The sequence below is a fragment of the Phocoena sinus genome, chromosome 6 (genome assembly GCF_008692025.1).
Source record: "Phocoena sinus isolate mPhoSin1 chromosome 6, mPhoSin1.pri, whole genome shotgun sequence".
Taxonomy (NCBI): domain Eukaryota; kingdom Metazoa; phylum Chordata; class Mammalia; order Artiodactyla; family Phocoenidae; genus Phocoena; species Phocoena sinus.
The window spans coordinates 83,977,224-84,002,106 of record NC_045768.1 but is presented as its reverse complement, the minus strand read 5'-3'; the positions used below and the strand labels follow the sequence as shown (position 1 = coordinate 84,002,106).

At 45.8% G+C, this 24,883-nt stretch overlaps 1 protein-coding gene across 1 annotated transcript in view; it reads right to left on the bottom strand.

Annotated features, from left to right (window-relative positions):
* The window catches only part of NTRK2 (neurotrophic receptor tyrosine kinase 2), a 383,752-nt gene that overhangs the window by 64,626 nt on the left and 294,243 nt on the right, over positions 1–24,883 (bottom strand). Inside the window, 2 exon segments of the mRNA XM_032634641.1 lie at positions 4,684–4,918; positions 11,310–11,482. Of these exon segments, the coding sequence (XP_032490532.1) occupies positions 4,684–4,918; positions 11,310–11,482 (408 nt within the window).

Sequence of the window (24,883 nt, the reverse complement as noted above, 5' to 3'; positions counted from 1 at the left end):
TGAAGATGATTTCTAGACTTGTTTATATCATTTTAACACTTTAGGATTCTGACCATGGCCTTGCTTAGCCAAGCTATATTTATTTGCTTCTTTTAATCTCCACCATTAATCAATTTGCCAATTCTGCATCCTTCTCTTTACTTCTTAAGTGAAAGATGGATTAAAGGATAGGATTTCTTACCCCCTGCCACCATAAAACTAAAGCCCAAAGGGGTAAAAGACTTAAAAGCGAGGATTTCAGATGTTTGGGGCTCTCTACTCACCAACGGTCACATTCATTTTAAATGCATGTTGAAGCCAAATTGTGGAAAATACCAAAGTGCACATTAAAAAAAATTCAGTGGATACACTGTGGCATAGTAATGACCAAGTAGAGTGAGATCCTAGGTCTCTGACAGGAATCTCGTTCAGATGCTTCCTAAATGCCAGGCTTTGCCAGTGGAGGGAAGGAATAAAAATGAAATGAAAGACTGGTACTGCAGAGCTGCTAATTAAAATAATTCAGAGAACATAAATGCTAGAGTAATTTTGGACCTGCCATATCAGGCTGGTTTCAATGCAAATGTAGTGTTCCGATTTCTTCCTTCTTTGGGAAGATATAATTAGCTCAGCTGCAACAGGGTGGAAGCCTCGAGGCAGCCGTTTCCTGGTGCTGCCAGCTCCCCCATGATGGAGAAACAGCTGCCACCCGCCCCTCCTGCCATGGATCGCACAGAGCTGGGGCCACCCTGCAAGGCCGCTCACAAGCCACATGAACAGAGGCTCAGGCTGCCATTGGGACTGGTTCTTGCTTAAAGATGAGGGACATGTTACTCCTTAATAATCCAGTTGACTCTAGGCCCAATCGCCATCCTTCCATATAAGATAGCCTTGGGGAACTCAAAAATCCTCCTTCGTTACTGTGGCAGGAAGGATACTTAACACCGGTGATGATGGCCCACATTGGCCACAGCAGCTCCCCACCCTGGAGTGTGCAGGCTTTTGGAGAAGCTAGGAACAAAGCAATGAAGAAAATGTGCCCACAAATGAGAAACCAGAGCTGTACGGAGAACACGTTCCCCAGCTGACGTGGCAGAGAAGATGAAGAGACACTATGATGGGGACAGGCTCAATGCTAAGCTTATGGATGATCCAACAGGTGGGTAACTCATGTGAAAGCAAGAGTGTCCTGGGAAATAGCCACTGCATGATGTACTCAACTCACCTGCAGAAACAGAGCACCAGCTTCTACTTGTCGATTTGACAAACTCAAGAGAATGGACTCTACTGACAGACTTTTGATATTTAAATAAGCAATAATATTCTACAAATGAGTTCTATGACAATAAATACTTTCATGGAACCAAAAAGTGTACCACCATTTTGAAATTTTAGAGAAGGCAAAATAGAATGCATAATTTCTTAGTTGTCCTAAGCTACCATCAAATTGTCAGGTTCTTACACCCATCATCCACTTTCCTACCGGCTCCCACCCAGGCCCACCTACCATAGAGGCCAACAAAAGGCCGTTTTTTTCTCCTCCTTCTCAATGGGAACAACAAACAACCAAGCAAACATACAAACCCTGCAGCTGCCACTGAGTAATGACCATGGTGGGGGGATTAAATCAATGCGGCATCTGAAGAACATTTCTTAATGACTGGGATAGTTCCATGAAGACCATTTAATAAATAAAGGAACTGAGAATCATTGTTTCCTCCAATCAGTTCAGAAGGAAATACTTCAGGAAAATGTCACTTAAGTGGAGGATTTTCTTTTCAACAAATCAGAATATATGGTAGATGACAAATGACAGTGTTTTTATAATGCATAAATGACCAAGGCTAACTTCTCGTGTCTATAACGATGGTCACTGTTTTGTTAGTATTTTTTAGGCTTTTTTATTGAGATACAATTCATATACCATAATATTTACCCTTTTAAAGTATACATTCAATGGTTTTAAGTATATTTACACATACACTAAACAGTCATCACACTATAGAATTCTAGAACATTTTCATCATCCCCAAAAGAAACTCCATATCCAGTCACTCCTCGTTCCCCATTGCCCCTCAGCTCCTGGCAACCACTAATCTATTTTCTGTCTGTATGGATTTGCCTATTCTGGACATTCCATATAAATGGAAGCATGTAGAATGTGACCTTTTGCGCTTGGCTTTCTGCACTCACCATAGTGTTTTCAAGGTTCATCCACATTGTAGCATGAATAAGTACTTCATTCCTTTTAATTAATGAATAATAGCCCATCATATGGATGACCACGTTTTATCTGTTCACCAGTTAATGGACACTGAAATTGTTTCCACTTTTGAGCTACAATGAATAATACCGCTATTTCGTTTGTGTACAAGTTTGTGTGCGTGTGTGTGTGTGTGTGTGTGTGTGTGTGTGTGTGAACATATGATTTCAATTCTCTTGGGTATATACCTAGGGTTAGAATTGCTGGATTATATGGTGACTCTGTGTTGAACATTTTGAAGAACTGCCAAACTATTTCCAAAACAGCTGCACCATTTTACATTCCCGCCAGCACTTTATGAGGGTTCCAATTTCTCCACATCCCCATTAACACTTCTTATTGTCTGTTTTGCCAAGTGGATGTGAAATGGTACCTCACTGTGGTTTTGATTTACATTTCCCTAATGACTAATGATGTTGAGCATCATTTTATGTACTTATTGGCCATTTGTACATTTTCTCTGGGGACACCAAAAGAAACTTAAACCCTTTGTCTATTTTCTGATTGGGTAATTTATCTTCATATCATTGAGCTTTTCAGTCTTCTTCCTCTGAATTATTTTTCTAGAGATTGTAGAAAAGGACACTGAGTTCTACTTAGTTCAGTCCCGGTTTTGAGAATGAAGCACAACTTTATCGATTTGGATAATGATAAGGTTGAAAATATTTATGGAGCACTTATCTTGTGCCAGGCACTCTGAAACCTTTATTAACTTACTGCGAAAGGGAGAGCTACTGCTTGGGCCACATGTTTCTTCCTCGGATGCTCATCAAGATCAGCACTTAAGGAAGAACTCATGTGTTCCTTTGTCTCCTGAGACCGGGAAACGCCCCTATCCCCACTTCCTGCCAAGGGAGCAGAGCTAACGGAGAAGATGCATCCATTGGCAGGTAACCTCCCGCCATGTTTTAGCTATCTGGAATAAACTCGTCAGTCATTGCTAGACTCAGAACAGGTGCTTTGCAACTCTGTTTTGAACACCTGAAGTTAAGACTGCCCATGTTTCCTGCAAATACACCCAAGAAAATCCTTTACGATTTGGTCTCCATCCTTTCTTGCTGTATAAAACGTGGACAGTGCTCATCAAGGTGACAAAGGAAGAAACCCCACATATCAATCTGTAGAAGAATATGCAGCAAGGCAATGGATTCATTGTCTTAGACTAATTGTAGGAAAGTCAGCTCGGCTAAAGGGCAGGGGCACTGGAGGTGAGGGAGGCTGCAGGGAGGAGTGCAGGAGACAAACTGAGAGGGCCCCTCCTCAAGCATAAATCATAAAGGGCAGAGCAAAGGTGAGCACAGGCATTTTCTTCACCAGCCCTAACCTAGTATAAAAGTGAGTGGAGTTCTGAGTTTTATCCTCTTAGGTAATATATTTCTAGAACATTTATTTCTTTTTCTTCCTACATCCCTCTCCCTTTAAAAATCAAGCAAAACAACAAGAAAACAAAATTGGTGGTTTGAGGTGGTAGAGCACAACCCAAATCTTCAATATCATGACTTCCCGGTTTCCAGAAATAAACCTTTTCTTTCATACCCAAGTTCTGAGATGTCAGTTAACAAATCTAACATGCCAAGGATGCCAACTCCAGGTAATCAGTGGATTTGAATTATTGTCTATAACTCTAGCTGTTAGTGTTTCAAATGGTGGAACCCCAGGCAGACTCGGTAGGACAGAACCTCTTACCAAGATGGCCACCAGCCAATCCATTTTCAGCCAAGATGGTTCTGAGTAGGAACTTCCAGGGTCTTAGTGTACTTTCGTTTATGTGAACCAGTTCACCTTAGATCAAGCCTCAAGCAAAGGCTCCTGGCATAGTTTCACAGAATCAAATCCAAACCTCAAAATCCTTTAACCTCATGGCCTCCTGGAATTTTTCCAAGGGTTCCCCTGGCAGAACTGTCATGTTGAGAACTTTCCTCTTGGAGATCTCACACACAGCTCTGGAGAGCCATGGAAAGAGCAGGATGGTGTCGTGGGCTGAGCTGTGTCTCCCCCAAATTTATATGTAGAAGGCTTAGTTCCTAGAATCCCAGAACACAGCTGTATTTGGAGATAGGGCCTTTAAGGAGGTGATTAAGCTAAAATGAGGCCGTTAGGGTGGGCTCTAATCCAGTCTGACTGGTGTCCTTATAAGAAGAGGAAAGTTAGACACACAGAGAGACCCCAGGGATGCCCGTGCACAGAGAAAAGGCCACGTGAGGGTGTACATAGTGAGAAGGCACTGTCTGTAAGTCGAGGAGAGAAGCCTTAGAAGAAACCAACACTGCCGTCACCTTGATCTTGGACTTCTAGCCTCTAGAACTGTGAGAAAATCAATTTCTGTTGTGTAAGCCACTTAGTCTGTGGTATTCTGTTGTGGCAGCCCTAGCAAACTAATACAACGAGGGAGCCCCAGGGAAGGATGGCCCTGGGGTCTCTTTTTCGGTACAGCCACTCACCCTGTAGTAGTCAGTGCTGTACACGTCCCGGGACATGCCGAAGTCCCCGATTTTCACCAAGAGGTTTTCGCCCACCAGGCAGTTTCGGGTGGCCAGGTCTCGGTGCACGAAGTGCTGGGACGCCAGGTAGACCATGCCCGCAGCGATCTGCTGGGCGATGTGCAGCATCTGTGACTGCGTCAGCTCCGTTGGCGGGTTGCCTTCGGCCATCAGCACGGCATCAGGTCCGTGCGCCCTGGGGAGAACACAGAAGGCCTTGCTGGAGCCTCAGCTCTTTGCCTTGAGGGGCCCTTTGCCCCACATCAGCTGCTGGTGTGGAAAGATGCTGCCTGACTTAGCAAAAGAGGAGGGAAGGATGCTTCACCCACAGTTTTATCTCTGAAGCCTCTAGAGCACCTAGGCTTTACTTCCCAGAAAGTCTAGCATTTCCAGGGCCATGCGGGCCTGAACAGTGTCCCCCTCGACACACAGACAGGTTCACATTTTAGGGTTCTGGAACTATGCTGGGATCAGGCACTGGCTAGATCCCAAGACCCTGAAAAGCAGTGGGTGGACGAGGCAAAAAACAAGCAAACAAAAAAACCCAAATCAAAATAAAACACTGGGGGAAGGGTTTGGCTCTCCTGGAGTGAGGGGTCACTGCACCCCAGCAGGAGCTCCAACTCTGTCCTCCCAGCCACATGCTGAAGCAGAGGGCCCTCACTCCCTCCAGAGTGTGGCTCTGCTCTCCCCTATTCCACCTGCCCTGTGGCCCAACATGGCTTCAAGCTGCCCATGTTCTCCCCAAACCCAACTCAGCAGAATCCCAGGGCATCCTCATCCCGGACATTCATTCCCAGTGAAAAATACCATCTCCTTCGGCCCACCCCTACCCCTGACCTCCAGCTCAACACATGTCCTGGGCACCACATAGGAGAGCCTTTTGAATCACAACACATTTATTCTTTTACTGGGGCAAGTCTTATTCCCCACACTATGGCGGGGGGCAGGGAGGAGCTGTGAAGTACGGTGTCTCATACCTTCTTTATCTTCTGTCTTACACACCCAGCCTTTTCCCAGCTATGTGACAACTTAAGGCACCTTTTTTTTTTTTTTTTTTTTTTTTTTTTTGCGGTATGCAGGCCTCTCACTGCTGTGGCCTCTCCCGTTGCGGAGCACAGGCTCCGGACGCGCAGGCTCAGTGGCCATGGCTCACGGGCCCAGCCGCTCCGCGGCATGTGGGATCTTCCCGGACCGGGGCATGAACCCGTGTCCCCTGCGTCGGCAGGCGGACTCTCAACCACTGCGCCACCAGGGAAGCCCGACTTAAGGCATCTTAACACTGGCATGTGCTTCAGGGAGGGGAGGGTCCCGGTCTTAGGACGCTATCGTGAACCGCTCCCACCCCCCTTTCCGCATTCCCCACCCCGGAACCCTGGTGAGCTGACTGGAGCCACTGCCCCTGAGGGCCTGAGGGGTGCTGCAGGGCAAGGAGTAAATGTGTCCTTTGCTGCTGGACGTGCCAGGGCGGGAGTCAAAGGGCTTCTGTCTCCCAAACGGAAACAAGGGAGGAGATCTCCTTCAGGACAGTTGGAAGCACTTAAAACAAACATAGAGGATTCTAAATGTTAGAATTTAAAGTGGGTGACCCCACCTATGGGGGTCCAGAGCTATATGAGTATTTGAAAATAAGAGAGCCAGAATTACCCAAGAACATCCAGCTCATTTTGCCCCGCCTCCAACCCACCAGCCCCATAGACCCTCCCGTCATGGCTCCAGCCACAGTGGTTCCCAAAACACGCTGTCACCAGATCAGTCATTCTTGCATTTTCAGAGAGCAAGCACTGGACAAGGAGGTGAGGAGTCTCCCAGTCCTCGCGGTGTCCAGCCCCATGATCTGGGGAAGACTTTTAACTTGTCCAGTCTGTAATTTCCCCATTAGACAAAAATCCATAGGGGTATTATGTTGGGTGATCATTTAGGTTCCTTTTATCTCTGAATATCTGGATTTAGCCATTCCTGTTTCTGTACAAGGCAAGTCCTGACACATTTATTTCACCTCCATTCAAACTACAGCCCCGACTGCCAATGGTCACACGGAGGAGAATACAGGAAAAGCTTCGGGCTCTCTCCAGCTCAGAATCTCCCTCTGGAGTAAGAAGTCTTACACTGCAGCGGCCAAGGCTCTGGGTTATCAGAACTGAATGTGGTCTCCTTCTAACATGCTAGCCGTGAGCTCAGGTAGGCTCCAGAACGTCTCTGGGCCTGTTTCCTCATTCTGTAAAGTGGAGACACTGACTACACCTTCCTAATAATATGACACTGACAGGGGACACTTGAGACTCTGCTTGTATGGTGCTTTGTAGACTTTCATTGGAAAGCTGGAGAGAAAGGCTTTGCAAACAAAGTTTTCTTTAAAAAAAGAAATGGATGGTGATACGAAAACACAAGTCATCATCCGTGCATTTCTTTTTGTGGTTGGCCTGTGATGGGGCTCTCAGGGTCGGCCCCGCCCACCTCACTAAAGGTCGCTGAAGCCCAACCCTTCCTAGCACTGAAGGGGCAGGGGAAAGTGACAGTGTTTTCACTCATCATAGGAGACACCAGGAAAAGAACCTAGGGATGCACATAAATTGTGGGAAATCCTGAAACACCCAGAGAATATAAGCCAGGATGAAATCTTCATAGATTTAGTTCAAAGAGTGAAATAAATTGTTGATTTTTCACAGCCTTATTTCAGCTCCAGAAATCCAGACTCCTCTAAGAATCTGTCTATTGCAAAGACTCCAGGAAAGAGGAAACGTTAGAGGCCGAGCACAAAAGGCCACCTCTGTGCAAAGCCCCCATCTGCCAGCTTTCCACTCTGCGGCACCGGAGAGCTGGTGCCCTCCAGGGCCCTCTGCACTCCACCTCCTTCCCTGTGGGTTGGGGCAGGCTCCTGCATTTTTAACCAGCCGTTGCTCCTGCTTGCTTCTGGGTATTTGAACAAGGCTCATTTTAATAGAAGAAGCCTTTGAATGTTTTGCTTGGGCAGAAAGTCCTGCTGTAAAAACAGGGCAGGCAAGTCTTCTAAAAAAGTTAAGAGGAGTATAAACAATGTTGCTTTGCTTCACTTTGCTTCACTCCACAGGTTACCCCTCAGCTCTTGGAAATAAAAACGTATTTCACCTCTTCCAGGAGAACACACCTTAAGAGGGGAAAGCACCACCGGTGCCTTGGCTCGGGGAGCAGGTAGTAGCTTCAGCGGGATTCTGACGAGGGAGGCTGCCCACCCTGCCTTGTTGGGCCTGTTGCCTCCCAATGAGGGGGACGGCAGCACTTAGCCACACTTCTCTGGCTCCAGAATTCTACAGGACACTGCTTTCCTTCTGGTCTTTTAATGGCCTTCAAGAGGAAGTACTGACATGGTTAAGACTATGGGTTTTGCAGCCCTGGCTATGGGTTTGAATCTCAACTCTGTCACTTACTAGCTGCTTGACTCACTTTCTTCAACTGTAATATGGAAATGATGGTAATAATAGCTTACTATGTTGATACATTTAAAACATTTACAATGCTTAGAAAGGCTCAATAAATAAATAGCTTGCCACGCAGCTTGCAGGACCTTAGTTCCCTGACCAGGGATCAAACCTGGCCCCGGCAGTGAAAGCGCTGAATCCTACCTAACTACTGGACCACCAGGGAATTCCTGATAAATAGCTGTTATTTCTTGGGAAAAAAAAGCTGTCTCTATCTTCCCCTCATTGGAAGGGAATTCAGGAGAATTCTAAGGGGACAAATTGTCATCTCCTTGAAAGCAAGGAAAATGTTTGACTGCTCATCTCCCAGTCAACCTAGCATAGGGCCTGGTCATGTTGGTTCTCAATGTATGGCTTTTGGATGAATAAAAAGGGTGGGAGGGTAATTGTAGACAGCTGTCTTTATAGGGCAGTTCCAATGACATTTGGGGACACATGCATGGCAGTGTAAGGGCTGGCTTCCCTTCCAGAAGTAGAGGACAGACTAGTTCACAGCACATCCTTGGACCTGAGAACCTGATTCTTGGCATGGAAAAGCTCTTGTTCCCAGAGTTCAGCAGATTCTGAAATGGAGCACAGGAGGTTTTCAGCAGTTCCATGCCCTGTGCAAGCTGCCAAGGGAGAATTAGGTGCCTGCTCCTTCTGGAAGGCAGGAAGGAGAGCAAGGGATGGAACTGAAAGAATCAACACACACACACACACACACACACACACAGAGTCTGAGCTCACAGAGGCATTTAACTGCATCCAGGTGAGTACATTTGAATTTATTATGCTACAGTTTTTGAAAAGTACCATTTTAAGTTAGGGACATATCCTAAAACATGGGAACAAAGGAAATTAGCTCTATAAGCAGCAGACCTCAACCAAATTCAGCTTCTTTTCTTCCTTTCCCATTAGATCTGTCAAGATAATGTGCAAAAGCTCCCATCATCCTCTCCCCTATCACCCGTGCACATGTATTCACGAGGCTAGGGATGGTCAAAATGATCCAGACTGTACAAACCATGGGATGACATTTCTAAACACAGCAGTACTCTCTTACCCTTCCACTGTTGTCTCAGCAATTGACTTATTCCTTAAACTGTACAGTTCCTGAACCTTCCAGGGGCTGCATGAAGCTACTGGTGCCGATTTCTGTGGAAAGCTCTCTTCAGTGCCCGTAGAAGCTAGAGGAGGACAGAGCAGTCTAGGTGCTGCTGTAACGCAAAAGGCATCACTTCCCCGGGATTATGGATGCCTCAGCCAAAATAAAGAGGAAAATGTGTCAGAGAAGAAGGGTTGTGGGGACAACATCTATTGATTACCTGCCATCACAAGAGTCCTGACACTAGGCCTTGAAATGGGTGTTATCACACCCATTTTACAGGTGAGGAAACTGAGGCCAGTGAGGAACATCTTTCTTATTTCTCCTAAATTATACTAATCTTTCAAAGATTAGTTATATTGTAAAGAAAACAGTGTGCTAGAGCCAGATGTGACTTTAAGAGTACCTAACTCAGACCCACCTGAGAGTTCTGGTGGCTGAGGTGCTGTGGCTGGGGACCCACCCAAGGGACCCAAGCATCTGATGCTGAATAGGAGGGAGAACCCGGGTCTCACAGCCCTCACTGTTGGGACCTCTTACTCTTTCCATTGTTCGAGATCATAAATGTGCGGCTTCCATCGTGCCTCTGGTTAATGCACATGAAAGCATCGCTTGTTCTCCTTCACCAAGGAGGGTCTGGATCAGCACATTTCTTCTCTCCCCTGGTAGATACAGGATGAGAACACTCCCTATGGGCTCCAGCAGGGTGACCACCAGCTTCCTCTGTCTCTCTCATCAAACTCAGCCCTCCTTTTGATTTCTCTCAGCTGGTGTATAACTAGAAATCACTACTAGCAGAATTCAAGCTTCTGCTTGTTGAAAACTTCCTACTTGCTCCTATGCTACGAGCTTTCTATTTATTCTAATTCAGCCCTCCTGCCTACCCTGCTGGCTCAATATTATCATCACAACAGCTAAGAGACTTGCCCAAGGTCATTCAGCTAAGAGACTTGCCAGAGCTGAGATTCAACTCCAGCTGAACATGCTGCCCGGATCATTACTATCTCCTCGAGAGACGCTGCCCTGCGATCCCTTTTACTTTGCACCGTTGTCCTCACTGTTTCAAAGCAGCGCCGCCCACCTGCGCACCCCATCCCCGGTTATGCACACTCGAAACCGTCTCTCACTTGCTCTATCCCGAGGCCCCTCGCGGGCCCCCGCACCCATCACCCCAAGGAAGGGACTTCCTGAGAACCCACTGCTGAACCAAAACCCAATTAGGCCCATGCTAGAAATCCAAGTTACAACGCTATTTAACAACCCAACGACTCCCTTTTATCCTCGACATTTTCCCTTTCCTCGCTTTGCTGCCTTCCAGTTTTCCCCGCTGGTCACAAAACCCCTCGTGTCGAAGCTGACCATCTTTTTCTGACCTCCAGGACTCAGTAAGGGCCCCAATCCTCAGTCTTCAATGGTCCTGTCCAATGTCGTTTTACCTCCTTCCTCCTAGATGTTTTGCTCTTTCGATTCTGTTCTTTGCACTCGATCCTCTGACCGACTGACTTCCTGGTTCTTCTTTCTGTCCTCAGAGTAAAGTCCAAATGCTCACCTTTCCAGCCGTGACCCCTCCTACCTCCTTTTCCACCTCCCCTTGCCCTGGTTTCTTGTGTTGTTTGGCGTCTCCAGACTCTCCACTCTCACCAGACCAGACCTTTCCCTGTGACACCTGGGTGCCTGAACTCTTCCTGTTCCCTTCGCCCGAATAACATTCTTCCCTTATCCACCTGGCAAACTCCTACAGAGCCTAGGGCCCATCTCAAATGCCCATGTCATGTACCATTTAATGAAGCAACGCTCAATGAACACAGGTGAAATGGAGTGGAATCGTTAGTATCACATTATGTAGAGTTTGTTGATTCAGGAAAAGGAGCAATGCAGTGGCCTCAGGTTCTTTCTCTGTAGTAGGCATTGATGTTGTCACCAGGACAGGCTGTTCCAGAGAAAGGTCCAAGGGCCCCTTGGTCCTTCCCAGGAAGCCCCCTCTCCTCACCCCCAGGCTGTCTAGAGCCCACCTCCCACGTGGCCCCCGGTGCCCCCCATACCTGAGGAACTTGTTGAGGTCCCCGTGCTTCATGTACTCAAAGACCATGATGAGCGGGTCACCCTCCACGCAGACGCCATAGAACTTGACGATGTGCTCGTGCTGGAGGTTGGTCAGCAGCTCAGCCTCGCGGTGGAAGTCCTTGCGTGCATTGTCGCTGGCATCCTTCAGCGTCTGGGTACAAGGGGCAGAGGGGAGAAAACCAACACAGCTTAGACTGAGGGCGTGAGAGGGAAGCTGCGTTGAGAGGAATTCCTTTAGGGGGCTTTGAGGTTCCTGGATGGGAAGGACATTCATCTCATGTATCACCCAGAAGATTGAAAAACTAGCCTAATTCCTGAGGAAATAATGTTTGTATGAATAACTGAGGAAAAGTTCCTTCTGGGTACGCAAAGGTTTAGTTTATGAAGGATTTACATAGATGTTCTTTCATTAAGTGACAGACATGAACTTTTCACAAGATATTGAATATAGTTCCCTGTGCTATACAGTAGGTCCTTGTTTATCTATTTTATATATAGTAGTGTGTATCTGTTATCTGTTAAACCCAAGTTCCCAATTTATCCATCCCCCCCCCTTTCCCGTTTGGTAACCATAAGTTTGTTTTCTATGTCTGTGAGTCTATTTCTGTTTTGTAAATAAGTTCATTTGTATCATTTTTTAGATTCCACAAATATTTGTCTTTCTCGCTTCACTTAGTATGATAATCTCTAGGTCCATCCATATTGCTGCGAATGGCATTACTTCGTCCTTTTAAAGGGCTGAGTAATATTCCATTGTACATACGTACCACATCTTCTTTACCCATTCATCTGTCAATGGACATTTAGGTTGCTTCCATGTCTTGGTTATTGTAAATAGTGCTGCTGTGAACACTGGAGTGCATGTGTCTTTTAGAATTAGAGTTTTCTTCTTTTCCAGATATATGCCTAGGAGTGGGATTGCAGGATCATACAGTAAATCTATTTTTCATTTTTTAAGGAACCTCCATACTGTTCTCCATAACGGCTGTACCAGTTTACATTCCCACCAACAATGTGAAGGGTTCCCTTTTCTCCACGTCCTCTCCAGCATTTATTATTTGTAGACTTCCTGATGATGGCCATTCTGATGGGTGCAAGGTGCAGACATTAACTTTTTATCACCTTCATCCTTTTTAACCCTGGTCCCAATTACTACCTCGGACATCTCTCCCATTTGGGGGCTGGTTGTACTTTCTAGGCTGCTCTGCACACCTCGCCTCTGCTCATATAAACTTTGTAAAGCTTTATATTATGGAAATATTCAGTAGAGAGAAGATCATAATGACCCCTCATGTACCCATCTTCCAGCTTCAACAATGATCACTTTGCCAGTCTTTATTATGTAAGCTCTCCAAAAAGCCTTCCCCAACGTGTGCCCACACACACTGCTGGCTCAGGAAACACCCTTGCCAGTGAGCTCAAGAAGGCCAGTCATGCTGCCACAAAGACAATGCCCAGGAGCATGCCAGCTGGCCTCTGGTGCCTCTAGTTCTCTGCTCACCCACCACGGTGTCACAGCAGGGCACAGCTGGCATTTGTGGGTGCCACGCACACATGCGGAGCTCCTGTCCTGTGTCAGTCACTGACCAGAGCTGCGGTGGCATCAAGAAGACAATGACCCAGACAGGGGCCTCAGACATTCATGAGCAAATAGGGTGATACATCACCATGATAATTCAAGCTCCAAACACAACGCCTGAATGAACCGGCTCCGCTGCATCTCTGTACAGCTTGATCTCTTGACATGCCTGTCTTGAAACTTATACTTCCACCTTCTGAAATGTCTGCAGCTGCCCAAATGACACGGGCCATGCCCCCCTGCCCCTGCCCGTGTTCATCCCTCTGCCTGGGATGCTGACTTGGTCAGGGTCACTGGTGTTGGAGGTTGAATAATGCCCCGCCCCAAAGGTATCCGCATCCTAATCCCTGTAACTTATGAATGTTACCTTATATGGCAAAAGGGACTTTTTTTTTTTTTTTTTTTTTGCGGTACGCAGGCCTCTCACTGTTGTGGCCTCTCCCGTTGCGGAGCTCAGGCTCTGGACGCGCAGGCTCAGCGGCCATGGCTCACGGGCCCAGCCGCTCCGCGGCATGTAAGATCTTCCCGGACCGGGGCACGAACCCGTGTCCCCTGCATCGGCAGGCGGACTCTCAACCACTGCGCCACCAGGGAAGCCCCAAAAGGGACTTTTTAATAAATTTATTTATTTATTGGCCACGTTGGGTCTTTGTTGCTGCGCGCAGGCTTTCTCCAGTTGTGGAGAGCGGGGGCTACTCTTCCTTGCGGTGCGCGGGCTTCTCATTGCAGTGGCTTCTCTTGCTGTGGAGCACGGGTTCTAGGCACACAGGCTTCAGTAGTTGTGGCTCACAGGCTCTAGAGCGCAGGATCAGCAGCCATGGCACACGGGCTTAATTGCTCCTCGGCATGTGGGATCTTCCCGGACCAGGGCTCGAACCCGCATCCCCTGCGTTGGCAGGCAGATTCTTAACCACTGCGCCACCAGGGAGTAAGACGGGCTTTGCAGATATGATTAAGGATCTTGATATGGGGAAATGAGCCTGGATTATTTGAGTGGGCCCCAGTGTCATCATAAACAAGGGTCCTTCTAAGACACCGGCAGGAGGGGGAAGAGAAAGGTATTAGGATAGAAGCAGAGGTCAGAGAGGAGAGAAGATGCTGTGCTGCTGGCTTTGAAGAAGGAAGAAGAGGCCATGAGCCAAGGAATGTGGGCATCTCTAAAGGCTGGAAAAGGCAAGAAAACAAATTCTACCCTAGGCCCTCCAGAAGGAGCCAGGACATCTTGACTTTAACTAAGTAAACCGATTTCAGACTTCTGCCTCCAGAACTGTGAGAGAAACAATTTGCGTTGTTTAGGCCACTGAGTTTGTAGTAGTTTGTTATAGCAGCCATAAGAACGAATACACCTGGCTAACACCTAGCAGTCCTCCAAGACTGGGCTTGGCCATCACCTTTTTGAGAAACGTTCGCTGACCCCCTCATCATTGTCACATCCCCACGGCCTGGCCTCCCAGGCTAGGTTGTACCAGGTACACCTCGTACCCACCTCTATCATATTGCCAGCCACAGTACATTCTCACTGCATGTTTATTTGCTTATCTCTGGTGTATATGGTGAGCTTCTTGACCCAGGGACCGTGCCTTCCACCTCTACACTGCCGGCATTGGGCACGGCACCAGGCGCGTGGCAGGTATTCAAGATTTATTTGTGCAATGAGCCAGGGTTTAAACCTGGACCTTTTGATGAGAAGCTAGAACTCCTCCCCTTTGGGTGCCATAGTGTGAGGATCTGCCTTTGACTGAAAGAACACAGACTTTGGCTCTGCTCTGGACCTCTCTGAACTCTGGTTTTCTCCTCTGTAGGGTGAGGGTAACAATATCATCTACTTCACAGGGTCCCTGGGAGGACTGGATGAGATAGACTAAGTTGAGATGCCTCCCAGGCTCCCTGGTACAGACAGATATTTGGGAGATTTGAATTTGAAACTCTAACCAAGTTGCACTCAATTTGCTCATGCTAGGATCCAAGAAGGCCAGAAGGTGCATGGATAAGGCAGGGGGCCAGCCCAAGGCATGAAAGTGCCCCTGAGTCTGCCACTGGTTCCCTCCTGACATCCCTTGAAGCCTGCAGAGTTTTCTCAGAGATCCAGTCTTTTTATGCAGGAGCTTCTCTGAGTCGCTGAGATAGCTTATTTCTATGGCCTTGGTCCATCTTTAACCGTGTGTTGGAGAAGGCAAATGAAACTTTCAGGTCATTTTCACAAAGCACGGACAAATTCTGCATGTAAATTTTCTTCTCAAGTTTCAGCTATGTAGTGTTGATTCAAGAATGCTAAATTTTGTGTGTGTCTGTGTGTGTGCGTGTTAGAGAAAGAGGTGGGGGGATGTCAGACAGTGGGGTATAGTGGGAAAGAAGATAGGATTTTCACTGGGGAGGCACCAAACTGAAAGACTTAACAAGCATTTCATATTTCCATTTCCTCAAAGCAAAATCCTAAGGGAAGAGACTCCGCTCTTAGTGCAACGTTAAAAACTGTGCTTCAGTAACATTTTTTAATTTAAGAGAGGAGATTTCACTATTCATGGGACAAATGCATTTCACAAACCTGGCCTCATCCTATGTGCCCATCCATTTTTACATGTCAAGTTCTTTTTCTAAATTATAATCCAATTCTATTTTAAGAGATTCAGAAAATATGGCGGTAACGAGTTGGGCAAAATCATCTTCTGAATTTGGCACTCGAAGGACAGAATTTTTCTAAGGGTGGAACCACAGCCAGACAGCAATCAGAAGCTGGAAAAATCCCGCTATCAACCCTATTTATAGAATTCATCTCTGTTTTAGCACCATGGCTGATTGTGTCCCTTGGCAATGGACATGAGGCGGCAGCTTCCCTCACTGACAACCCCCTCCACTGAAGTTTCATTTTGACAGGCATATTTGCCCCATCACTGAGCATTGCTATTTTCTTATTCCTAGTGCCTGCTTTGTAGCTTCATTTCTTCTTATTCCTGGTGAATTTCCTGACACTCTAAAAGATGCCATCCTTTCTGAAGACATTCTCAAGGGAGAGGTCTTATCCTGAGCTGCAGCGAGCTGCCGTCTGGAGTACACACTGAGTCAGAGTTGGAAGAGTGGATTAGCATGACATAAAGTCAAGCACAGAACTGAGAAACTAGTGAAAGTAAAATAGAAGTAAGAAAATAAAAACAAAAGGAAGCTTAACATTCGTCTGAAATGCTTCTGCAGAATATTAAGGCTAATGGGAAGCCAGTAGGGGAGGCAAGATCACTTATTTGAAATCATTGGTGTGATTGGATGTTGTGAGCCATGACAAATGATGGTGCATTTCAAAGTTTAGGTGGTTTTGGAGGCACAAGGTAACACGAAGATTGTGTCCTTTTTAAAATACTGATGTCATATTCTTCTCCTATACTTTTTAGAGAGCATAGCAACAGAGTTAAGGTGAAAGAGAAAAAAAAGAAAAGATTATTCTGGCAAAACCTCACAATGCCCAATGCACACCACTGTGCTTAAAGCAGAGACAGAAATGAGTGAACCCTCCTACGAGGCAACCAAGATGCATTAGAATGTTTGTCCACATGCCTAAGCTCTTCTGGGTCAAGATCTGTTGCTAATGGAGACTGTTTACTCTTCTGATATTTCTAGACCTGCACCGTCCAATATGGTAGCCAATAGCCACGTGTGGTTAGTGATCATCTGAAATACGGTCCAAACTGAGATGTGTGTAAAATACAGATTTCAGATTCTGAAAACTTGGTATGCATGAAATACCTCATTAATATTTTTAGATTAATAGTATATTGAAGTGATGATATTTTAGATAGGTTGAATTAAATAAAACACATCAACACAATGAGTTTCATCTGTTTCTTTTTACTTTTTAACATGTAGACTAGGAAATTTTAAAACAGAAATGTGGCTTGCTTTTGTGGTCCACGTTATACTTCTATTGGACAGACCTGTTCTATAAAAGTCACCTTAGTAAGCTGTTAATGGGCCAACCTACTTCTTGGGAATGTTGGAAAACAATGCTAAACTGAAATAGAGTTAAGGCAGACACCCTCCCTATAAGGTCCTTAGAGGCAATGATTATTCAAGTACTTAGGGTAAGCCACAGTCACGAGGCTATGTGATTCTTCTAACTTACAGGGTCTTCTCTAAAGAAAAGTAGAGGAAGCTTCTAACCAATGCTTACAAAAGTGAACTTTTGAGGAGTATATTGTAATAAATTCAGAGATAGAAAGAGCTTGATAGAAATAAAATCTTAGAAACTAGGAAGAGTGTAGTAGCTGTCTCCCCAACATTCCTACAAATGTAAAAGCTAATTAGATGACTGTATAAAAACAGTAATGATCACACACACACTCAGATAGTGCTCGCTGTACTAGAAACCAACACTCTGTGTAACTTTGCACTTACATATGATTGACGGCAAAGGCCAGCCAATCATATGTAACTGGCCTTTGCAAGGACTTTAATTTTATACCAAGTGCCAGCATCAAATACAAGATTCATAGCCAGGGTGTTGACTGCTGCTATGTTTATTTTCACAATGGTGCTCTCATGGTTCCAAATCTAACAAGCCAACCATCCAATGGGAAACATGAGGTTAATTTCTAATTCATATACTTTAAAATACTTGCAATAACTTGGGGGATAAAATTGATGGCTTGTGCGTGTATATTACATCAAGTTGCATATTACAAATGCTAAATCTTTGAAAGATGGGAAACTAATTCATAGCAACTGTCATCTTAGAGAAATATTGACTCAAAAGAGTGAATCAGAAGTTGGCCTCTGACATGGACAACTGCAAGATATTTACAGGCTTTAAATATACTAGCATACAATTGACTGAGACAATTCCACTAGATAGAAAGGAGCTGGTAGATCACAGTAGACCATGACTCGATTACGAGTTCTGCTGTCATGTTAAAGTCAATTAAAAAGCAGCCCATCTATCACAATGTACATGTTCTAGAGATACAGAGGAGTGAAATGAATACTCCAGATATGTTTTGTATCAGATGAGACCTCATTAGAGTGAAACGCACTGCTTGTTTTCAGCATTTCTGAAAAGATGTGGATAAGTTGGAGAAAAGCCAGAAAAAAAGGGTTCACAGGACAAATTAACAAGACAAAAAACAGATCTCACATCAAAGGTTAAAAGTTGAAGTTACTGGGAAAGGGACATTGATGGAGAAACTTAATAATGGGGGCCCGCCGTGACAAGTACAAGAGGGATTCTGACACGGAAAATGTTACTGTCCATCCTACAGCACATGTGGGTGTGTACGTACACACACACACACACACACACACACACACACACACAAGCACATGCACTCATACATGCGCCAGGGAAGAATGAACTTCCACTAAAGGACATAGAAATCTATTAAGAAATGCCTGGACCATAAAGATGATTAAGCCTTTTAACAAGCCACTGTTAAAAGTTCTACCATTTCTGTTCCCAGAAACTTGTAAAGATGGAATTGATAGTACTTTCTGCAACATTATATTCTGTTAAGGAATACAATCAATTTTTTTAGGGCAACACTGACCAATGTTCTCTTAAATACACTAACCTTGTCATCATCAATTTCTATTTTGTGGGAACAGGGATTTCACACACCAATTGAAATGGAGAAATGGAGGGGGACATGGGAGGAGGAAGGAATGGTTGAGAGGCTTCACAGTTAATCAAGATGTGAGGACTGATGTGACAACTATCAGTAGAAAATAAAAAGAAGGAAGGAAAGGAAGGAAGGGAGGGAGGGAGGGGGGAAGGAAGGGAGGAAGGAAGGAAGGAAGGAAAGAAGGAAGGAAGGAAGGAAAGAAGGAAGGAAGGAAGGGAGGGAGGAAGGAAGGGAGGAGGAAGGAAGGAAGGAAGGAAGGAAGGAGGGAGGGAGGGAGGGAGGAAGGAAGGGAGGAGGAAGGAAGGAAGGAAGGAAGGAGGGAGGGAGGGAGGAAGGAAGGGAAGGAGGGAGGGAGGGAGGAAGGAAGGGAAGGAGGGAGGGAGGAAGGAAGGAGGGAAGGAAGGGAGAGAGAGAGGAAGGAAGGGAGGGAGGGAGGGAGGGAGGAAGGAAGGAAGGGAGGGAGGAGGAAGGAAGGGAGGGAGGGAGGGAGGGGGGGAGGAAGGGAGGAAGGAAGGAAGGAGGGAGGGAGGGAGGAAGGAAGGGAAGGAGGGAGGAAGGAAGGGAGGGAGGGAGGAAGGGAGGAAGGAAGGGAGGGAGAGAGGAAGGAAGGGAGGGAGGAAGGGAGGAAGGAAGGGAGGGAGAGAGGAAGGAAGGGAGGGAGGAAGGGAGGGAGGAAGGAAGGGAGGGAGGGAGGGAGGGAGGAAGGAAGGAGGGAAGGAAGGGAGGGAGGGGGAAGGAAGGAAGGGAGGAGGGAAGGAAGGGAGGGAGGAGAGGAGAAAGAAAATAGCCATCTGCCTTAAAAATAAACTTGCCTGGGGAAAGCACTTGAATGGATGAACTCTTGATGCTCTTTCTCATTTACAAATTGTTTCCCTGTTCCAGAACTGAAGGATAAGCTGTCTTTTTCGAGCTCTTCTACTGCCCTTACACATATTCTGAGACAACTGGCTCTAGTTGCTTCTGGCCCATAAGTGGCCTCGCCTGTGTCACATGACCACCTTGGATGCTTGGACCTCAGGCAGCTGCCCGGCAGGAACACTGACTGGAGTAACTGGTTGCATGGCATTTCCTTCTTAAGGAATCTGAAGGTGAGGAATAGAGACCGTGGGAGCAGCAGCGGGCAGGAGGCAGCAGCCCAATGCTAGGGAATAGTGGAGGGGAGAGACAGCTGCGCCACACCAGCAGGGAAGCCTGGAGGAGAGCCCTGGTGCCTCCTGCGAGGATAACAAAGGGACCGTCCTAAGGGCCAGCTCAGATCCTGGTGAGCTTCTGGATCCCAGCTGCTTCATTCACAGTGAGGCCCAGTGGTCCTGCAGGTCCTATTTGAGTCACTCATCTTTCAGTTTTTCCTGTCAGATCTCTTTCCCCTGTCTTTTTGTTTAGCATCTCTAATATTCTTTCAGAGAACCAATGCCTCCTTACATTTGGTCCACGTGTGTGGTTAGAGCTGACCTCATCTTCCATTTGCAAGGATATGCATGTGACCCAGGCCTAGATAACCAGAACATTCTATTCCCTTGTCTGGAGGGCCTGGTGAAACAACTCAAGACAAGCCAATACGAGTTGGCCTTTCGACTTTTGCATAATTGTTGGGAAAGAAGAGCTCTCTTTTGGGTTGCTAGGATGGCCGCATCTAAGCCCAGAGCCACTGCTGACGAGTCTTTAGCATAGTGTGGGGAGAACCTGCCAGAGAATACAGTCAGCAGAGAAGAAAGCAGAGCCAGGAGATGGAGAGAGAGAGAGAGAGAGAGAGAGAGAATTGCTGATGCCCTAGATCTTTCAGTGCCTGAAGCTAGAGCACCAGCAGCAAGGTCTTCCAGTAGCTTGGGAAATACATTCCCTTTTCTACTTAAACCAGCTTGAGTTGGGTTTTCAATGAATATTATACTGCTCTTATTATCAAAACTGATTAAGGTATTTTGCTTGTATCCTCCTGAGGCCAAAGCACTCATCCGGAATCATTTTCCTTATTTCCACCTATTGCCTTGAATTACATTGCTACCCAGGAAAACATGAAAATCTCTCTCGTCATTACACACAAATAAGCACAACTACACACTCCTTTGTATTACTTGATAAGTGGTACTACGTTGAATTTCCTCAGTTTGGTTTATTAGGGCATGTGTAGAATTCAGTACGTGAAAACGTGGTGCACAGTGGGCATGGGGCTGGTGAGGAGGTCGGAGTTTTAGTCCTAGGTCTGACATTAAGTGATATCATTCAAGCCATGTAATTTTGGATAGGTCATTTAACCTCCCTGGACCTCATTGGCAAAATGTATCAGTTAAGCTAAAGAATTTCAATAATAGCTCTATATATCTGCACAGTGATTCAATCATTTCTAAAATGATTTCTCATTAGATTATATCATATATATATAATCTCATGAAATTATTTCTTACCTAGAAATGCCAACTGCCAATTATTTACTTTTTCAAAAGGCTATTATTTCAATAACCCATCCATCCATCCATCCATTCAACAAGCATTTATTGCCTGCTACTACATATTAGGCAATGTGCTAAAAGGCATGGTTCCTACCCTCAAGAATATGCCACTCTAATGGAGAAGACAGACACTCATGTCATTGATTAAATATACCCACGAATACATGTATAATTAACAACCTTGACATATGCTGTAAAGGACAAGTACAGATGCCTCAATACGTGGAACTGGGAGCTCTGACCTCAACGGGGGAGCAGCAAGGGGAAGTCTCCTTGAAGGAGCAACTCTAGCTGAGAGCTGATGGGTGAGTGGGAGCTGTGTGGCCCCGAGGCTGCGCTGGGGCCCTCCAGGCACGGGCATGGTCACGGCGTGCTGGATGCTACTTTGGGCTGGCCCATGGTAACGTGCCACAGGGTGTATTAGTCAACTCTGCCAAAACGCTTGCATCATTTCCTCTGTTGCTGACAAGCAAATATTCAGAAACATGAAAAACAAAAGGCCTTCATTAGATGCTAAAGAAAGTGCCTGCTGAACTCAGATGTCACCATTTCGCATCTCGCCAAGTCTTCCTGTGCAGAATCCCTGACTCGCTTTAACTTACACTTTGAGGAAGCCACTCAACTTCTCTGGGTCTTGGATTTGCCATTTATAAAACATGGGACTTGGATTATAGATATGATTCCTAAGGCCTCTCTTGTGTTCACCATTTTTCTGTTTCTAGAAGTACACCTGAGTTAGTGGAGAGGGGGAAGAGAGGCCATGAATCCTACAAAGCCCACTTGTGGCTGTATTTAAAAAATGAAAATTAGCGCACATTCACAGCACAAGGAAAGGTTGTAGGAATTGTAGCTATTGAAATTCAGGTTGGATGGAGCCAAAATTAGTTAACGCATCCACAGCTAATGCAGGGAAATGGTGATGCAGTGTTTCCTTGGCAATTGAGTTACTTAAAGGTAAAGGAACTCATTTTGATCAAAGACCGGTTTCTCTGCTTCTCATCCTCTCTGTGGGTTCTTCGGTTGTCATTCAGTGGAAAGGGATAAATCCATTTCACTAAAAAACAAAGGTCATCCAAAAAATCAAGAAAAGGGCAATCTGGCTGGATCCAAACAAGCAGATACTCTAATGGGAGAGGCGTGCTCAGCCTCCCATGCGCCCTTGAGGGGCTTGCGCATGCCTTAGGATCGCTCCCACCTTAAACTGGCTTCTGTGGATCCCTCAAACCTTAAGTCATTCGGGGCAAGCGATGCCAGAATTTACAGGAACCTGACATCTGTCAGTCTGAAAGCAAAAACCTCGGATTTCAAACCAGTCAGTTCCTTCTAGAGAAGGAAAAAGGACAATAGCTGCTATTTCTTAGCATGCATAATCAATGCTGCAGGGGTTGCTAGGCAACAGGCAGGAAGACCGTCAAACATCCCTGGGTGCCTCCAATGGAGGAGAAGCAGCCCTGGCAGCCATTCCTCAGAGGTGAAGGGCTATGCAGGCCCTGGAGGCCACGTTCAGTTTGTCTCATTCCTTTAAAAAAATCCCTTTGCTGTGGTCAGGATGGAACCATAGACATTTTCCTCCCAGGCTTATTAGATAGCCTTTGAATATACTTTCAATTGGCCCACATGCCTAAAAGTGAGCAGATCAGGCTGGTGAGAGGCAGCTCTATGAAAGGTTCATGTGTTTTTCTGACCCAATTCATCCCGGAGCCCATGAAAAATCAGACTTGTTTCTTCCGTGGCTGTAGCCTCTGGATCCCAGAAAGTTAAAATGGGCCTCCTCTCTGAAGCTTGAAATCATTCTGGCCAATGTAAGCAAAGCCTCCAATTTCAACAAAAGTTCACATTCAAGGTCATCGAGATGAGATTTCTTAGCTGTGTGACCTTGAAGTTGAAATAAATTTTTAAGCTGTAGATATTTTGCTCTCTCTACTTGAGATAAAGGGACAAATTTGCTTGTTTTTTTGGTTTTGTTTTCTTTTGCAGTACGCGGGCCTCTCACTGTTGCGGCACGCGGGCCTCTCACTGTTGCGGCCTCTCCTGTGGCGGAGCACAGGCTCCGGACATACAGGCTCAGTGGCCATGGCTCACGGGCCCAGCCGCTCCGCGGCATGTGGGATCTTCCCGGACCAGGGCACGAACCTGTGTCCCCTGCGTCGGCAGGTGGACTCTCAACCACTGCGCCACCAGGGAAGCCCTGGTTTTGTTTTTGTTTCGTTTTTCAGCAGTGTTGATTAAAGAGCAAACGCTCATCGCGGGTCGTTAATTTATAAACATTTATTTGGCAAAGCCAGGAGGTTTATGGGGACTAGGGCCTGGGTCGGAGTCAGGGGTGGGATTAGGGCTGTGACTGGGATTTAAACCAGAAAGAAGCCTCACCGGCAGTAGTGCTGGGAAGCATGCTGTGGACAGAACAGCTGGCTACACACTGCTGATGCTGGCTGATCCTTCAGCACGATGAGCCCGAGCCCTGAAATCCTGTTTTAGCACTAGTTTGGAAGGAAATGTAATGTCTGAGTTGAGGGCGCCATGGAGTTAGTCTCCTTAAGGACACCGCAAGAAGTACGCCGAAGCAGGAGCAGAATTAGGAGTGATACGGAAATGAAAGGCAATACCCACTGAGAAATTCTGTGAGTCTCTCTCTTTATCAGGCTGAGGTCTTTCAGCTATTCCTACACTGTCCTCTAGGTTTCCCTAATCTCCCAGGATTTTCTCACATTCAAAGATTTCACCTTGTGACCCCATGAAGTGAATTTCTGAAGGCCTGACTTAGCTCCCTGGATGGGCTCCAAATATCAGTGGGAAACATGGCCCCAGGGCCTTCAGTCTCCCTGCCTATGACACATGCTAGACTAGGCTTATATGTTCCCTAAGTGTCTTCCAGCTCTAACCTTGCATCAGGCTATGAATCTACAAAAACAGAGGCACCTTTCGGTCCCATTTTTCCAAAGGGGGGGAAAAAAGATAGCAGCAGAAGAAAGCAAACACTGCAGATATAGCACTGCCAAATGTTCTGAACATTTTGTGCTTTAAAAAATAACAAACTTTTTGAGTAAATGAAAGAAAAGAGGAAGCAATTGCAGCAGCAGGAATTAAGCTTCCTCAGCGTCCCCTCAGGATTCTCACTTTACACCACTCACCGCACTTCACCTCGCATCTCTCTAGCATCTCCCTTCCCCTCTTCTCTCCTCTGTCTCACTCCCCTCCTCCATTCACCTATCTTAGAGATGATGTTTATTTGATTGATATTACATTGCTCATCCCTAGAAAGGTCTGTCCTTTATTCACCCCAGAGTGCAGCTTTTTAGGAGCCTTTGCTGAGAGTCTAAGAGTATCCGTGCCAGTCGGCTTAGTTACTTTTGATGACAAGGAAAGCAAATACACAGTGTTTCATCTGGATGAACTTTAACAGAAACTGTGTTTAGTCTGCAGGCTGGGGAAGTTCAAGAATCATTTAATTTCTCTCCTCTGTTACCCATTACACATATATTAAAGTATTTTAAGGCTAAGTACAACAGTAATGGAATACATGTCTCATTTTTAAAAAGTTGTCCTGGTTATAATGAGTAAATAAATGTCATTTGTACAGATATTCTGTGTTTGGCCAAACAAACAAACAAATAAAAACCCAAACTCAATCAGGTGAGGCCAAGAAGTTACATTTTATTACATTAGCCACATCCGTATTCATTCGGCATTTAATTCACTTTATAAACATATGCCTATTTTAAGTGTTTTATATATATTATACTTTGGTGAGTTGTTTTTTTTGTAATTTTGACAATGCCATGTGTAAAAGATATGCTGAAGTCTTTTGTGCTATTTATGTTGATTCTTGCGATTTAGAGAGCTCAGTGGAAATTTTAGCCCTTTCAATAATGTTTATCTTATTGAAGAACAGGTCTCCTTTTTTGAGTTTACGAAGACATGGC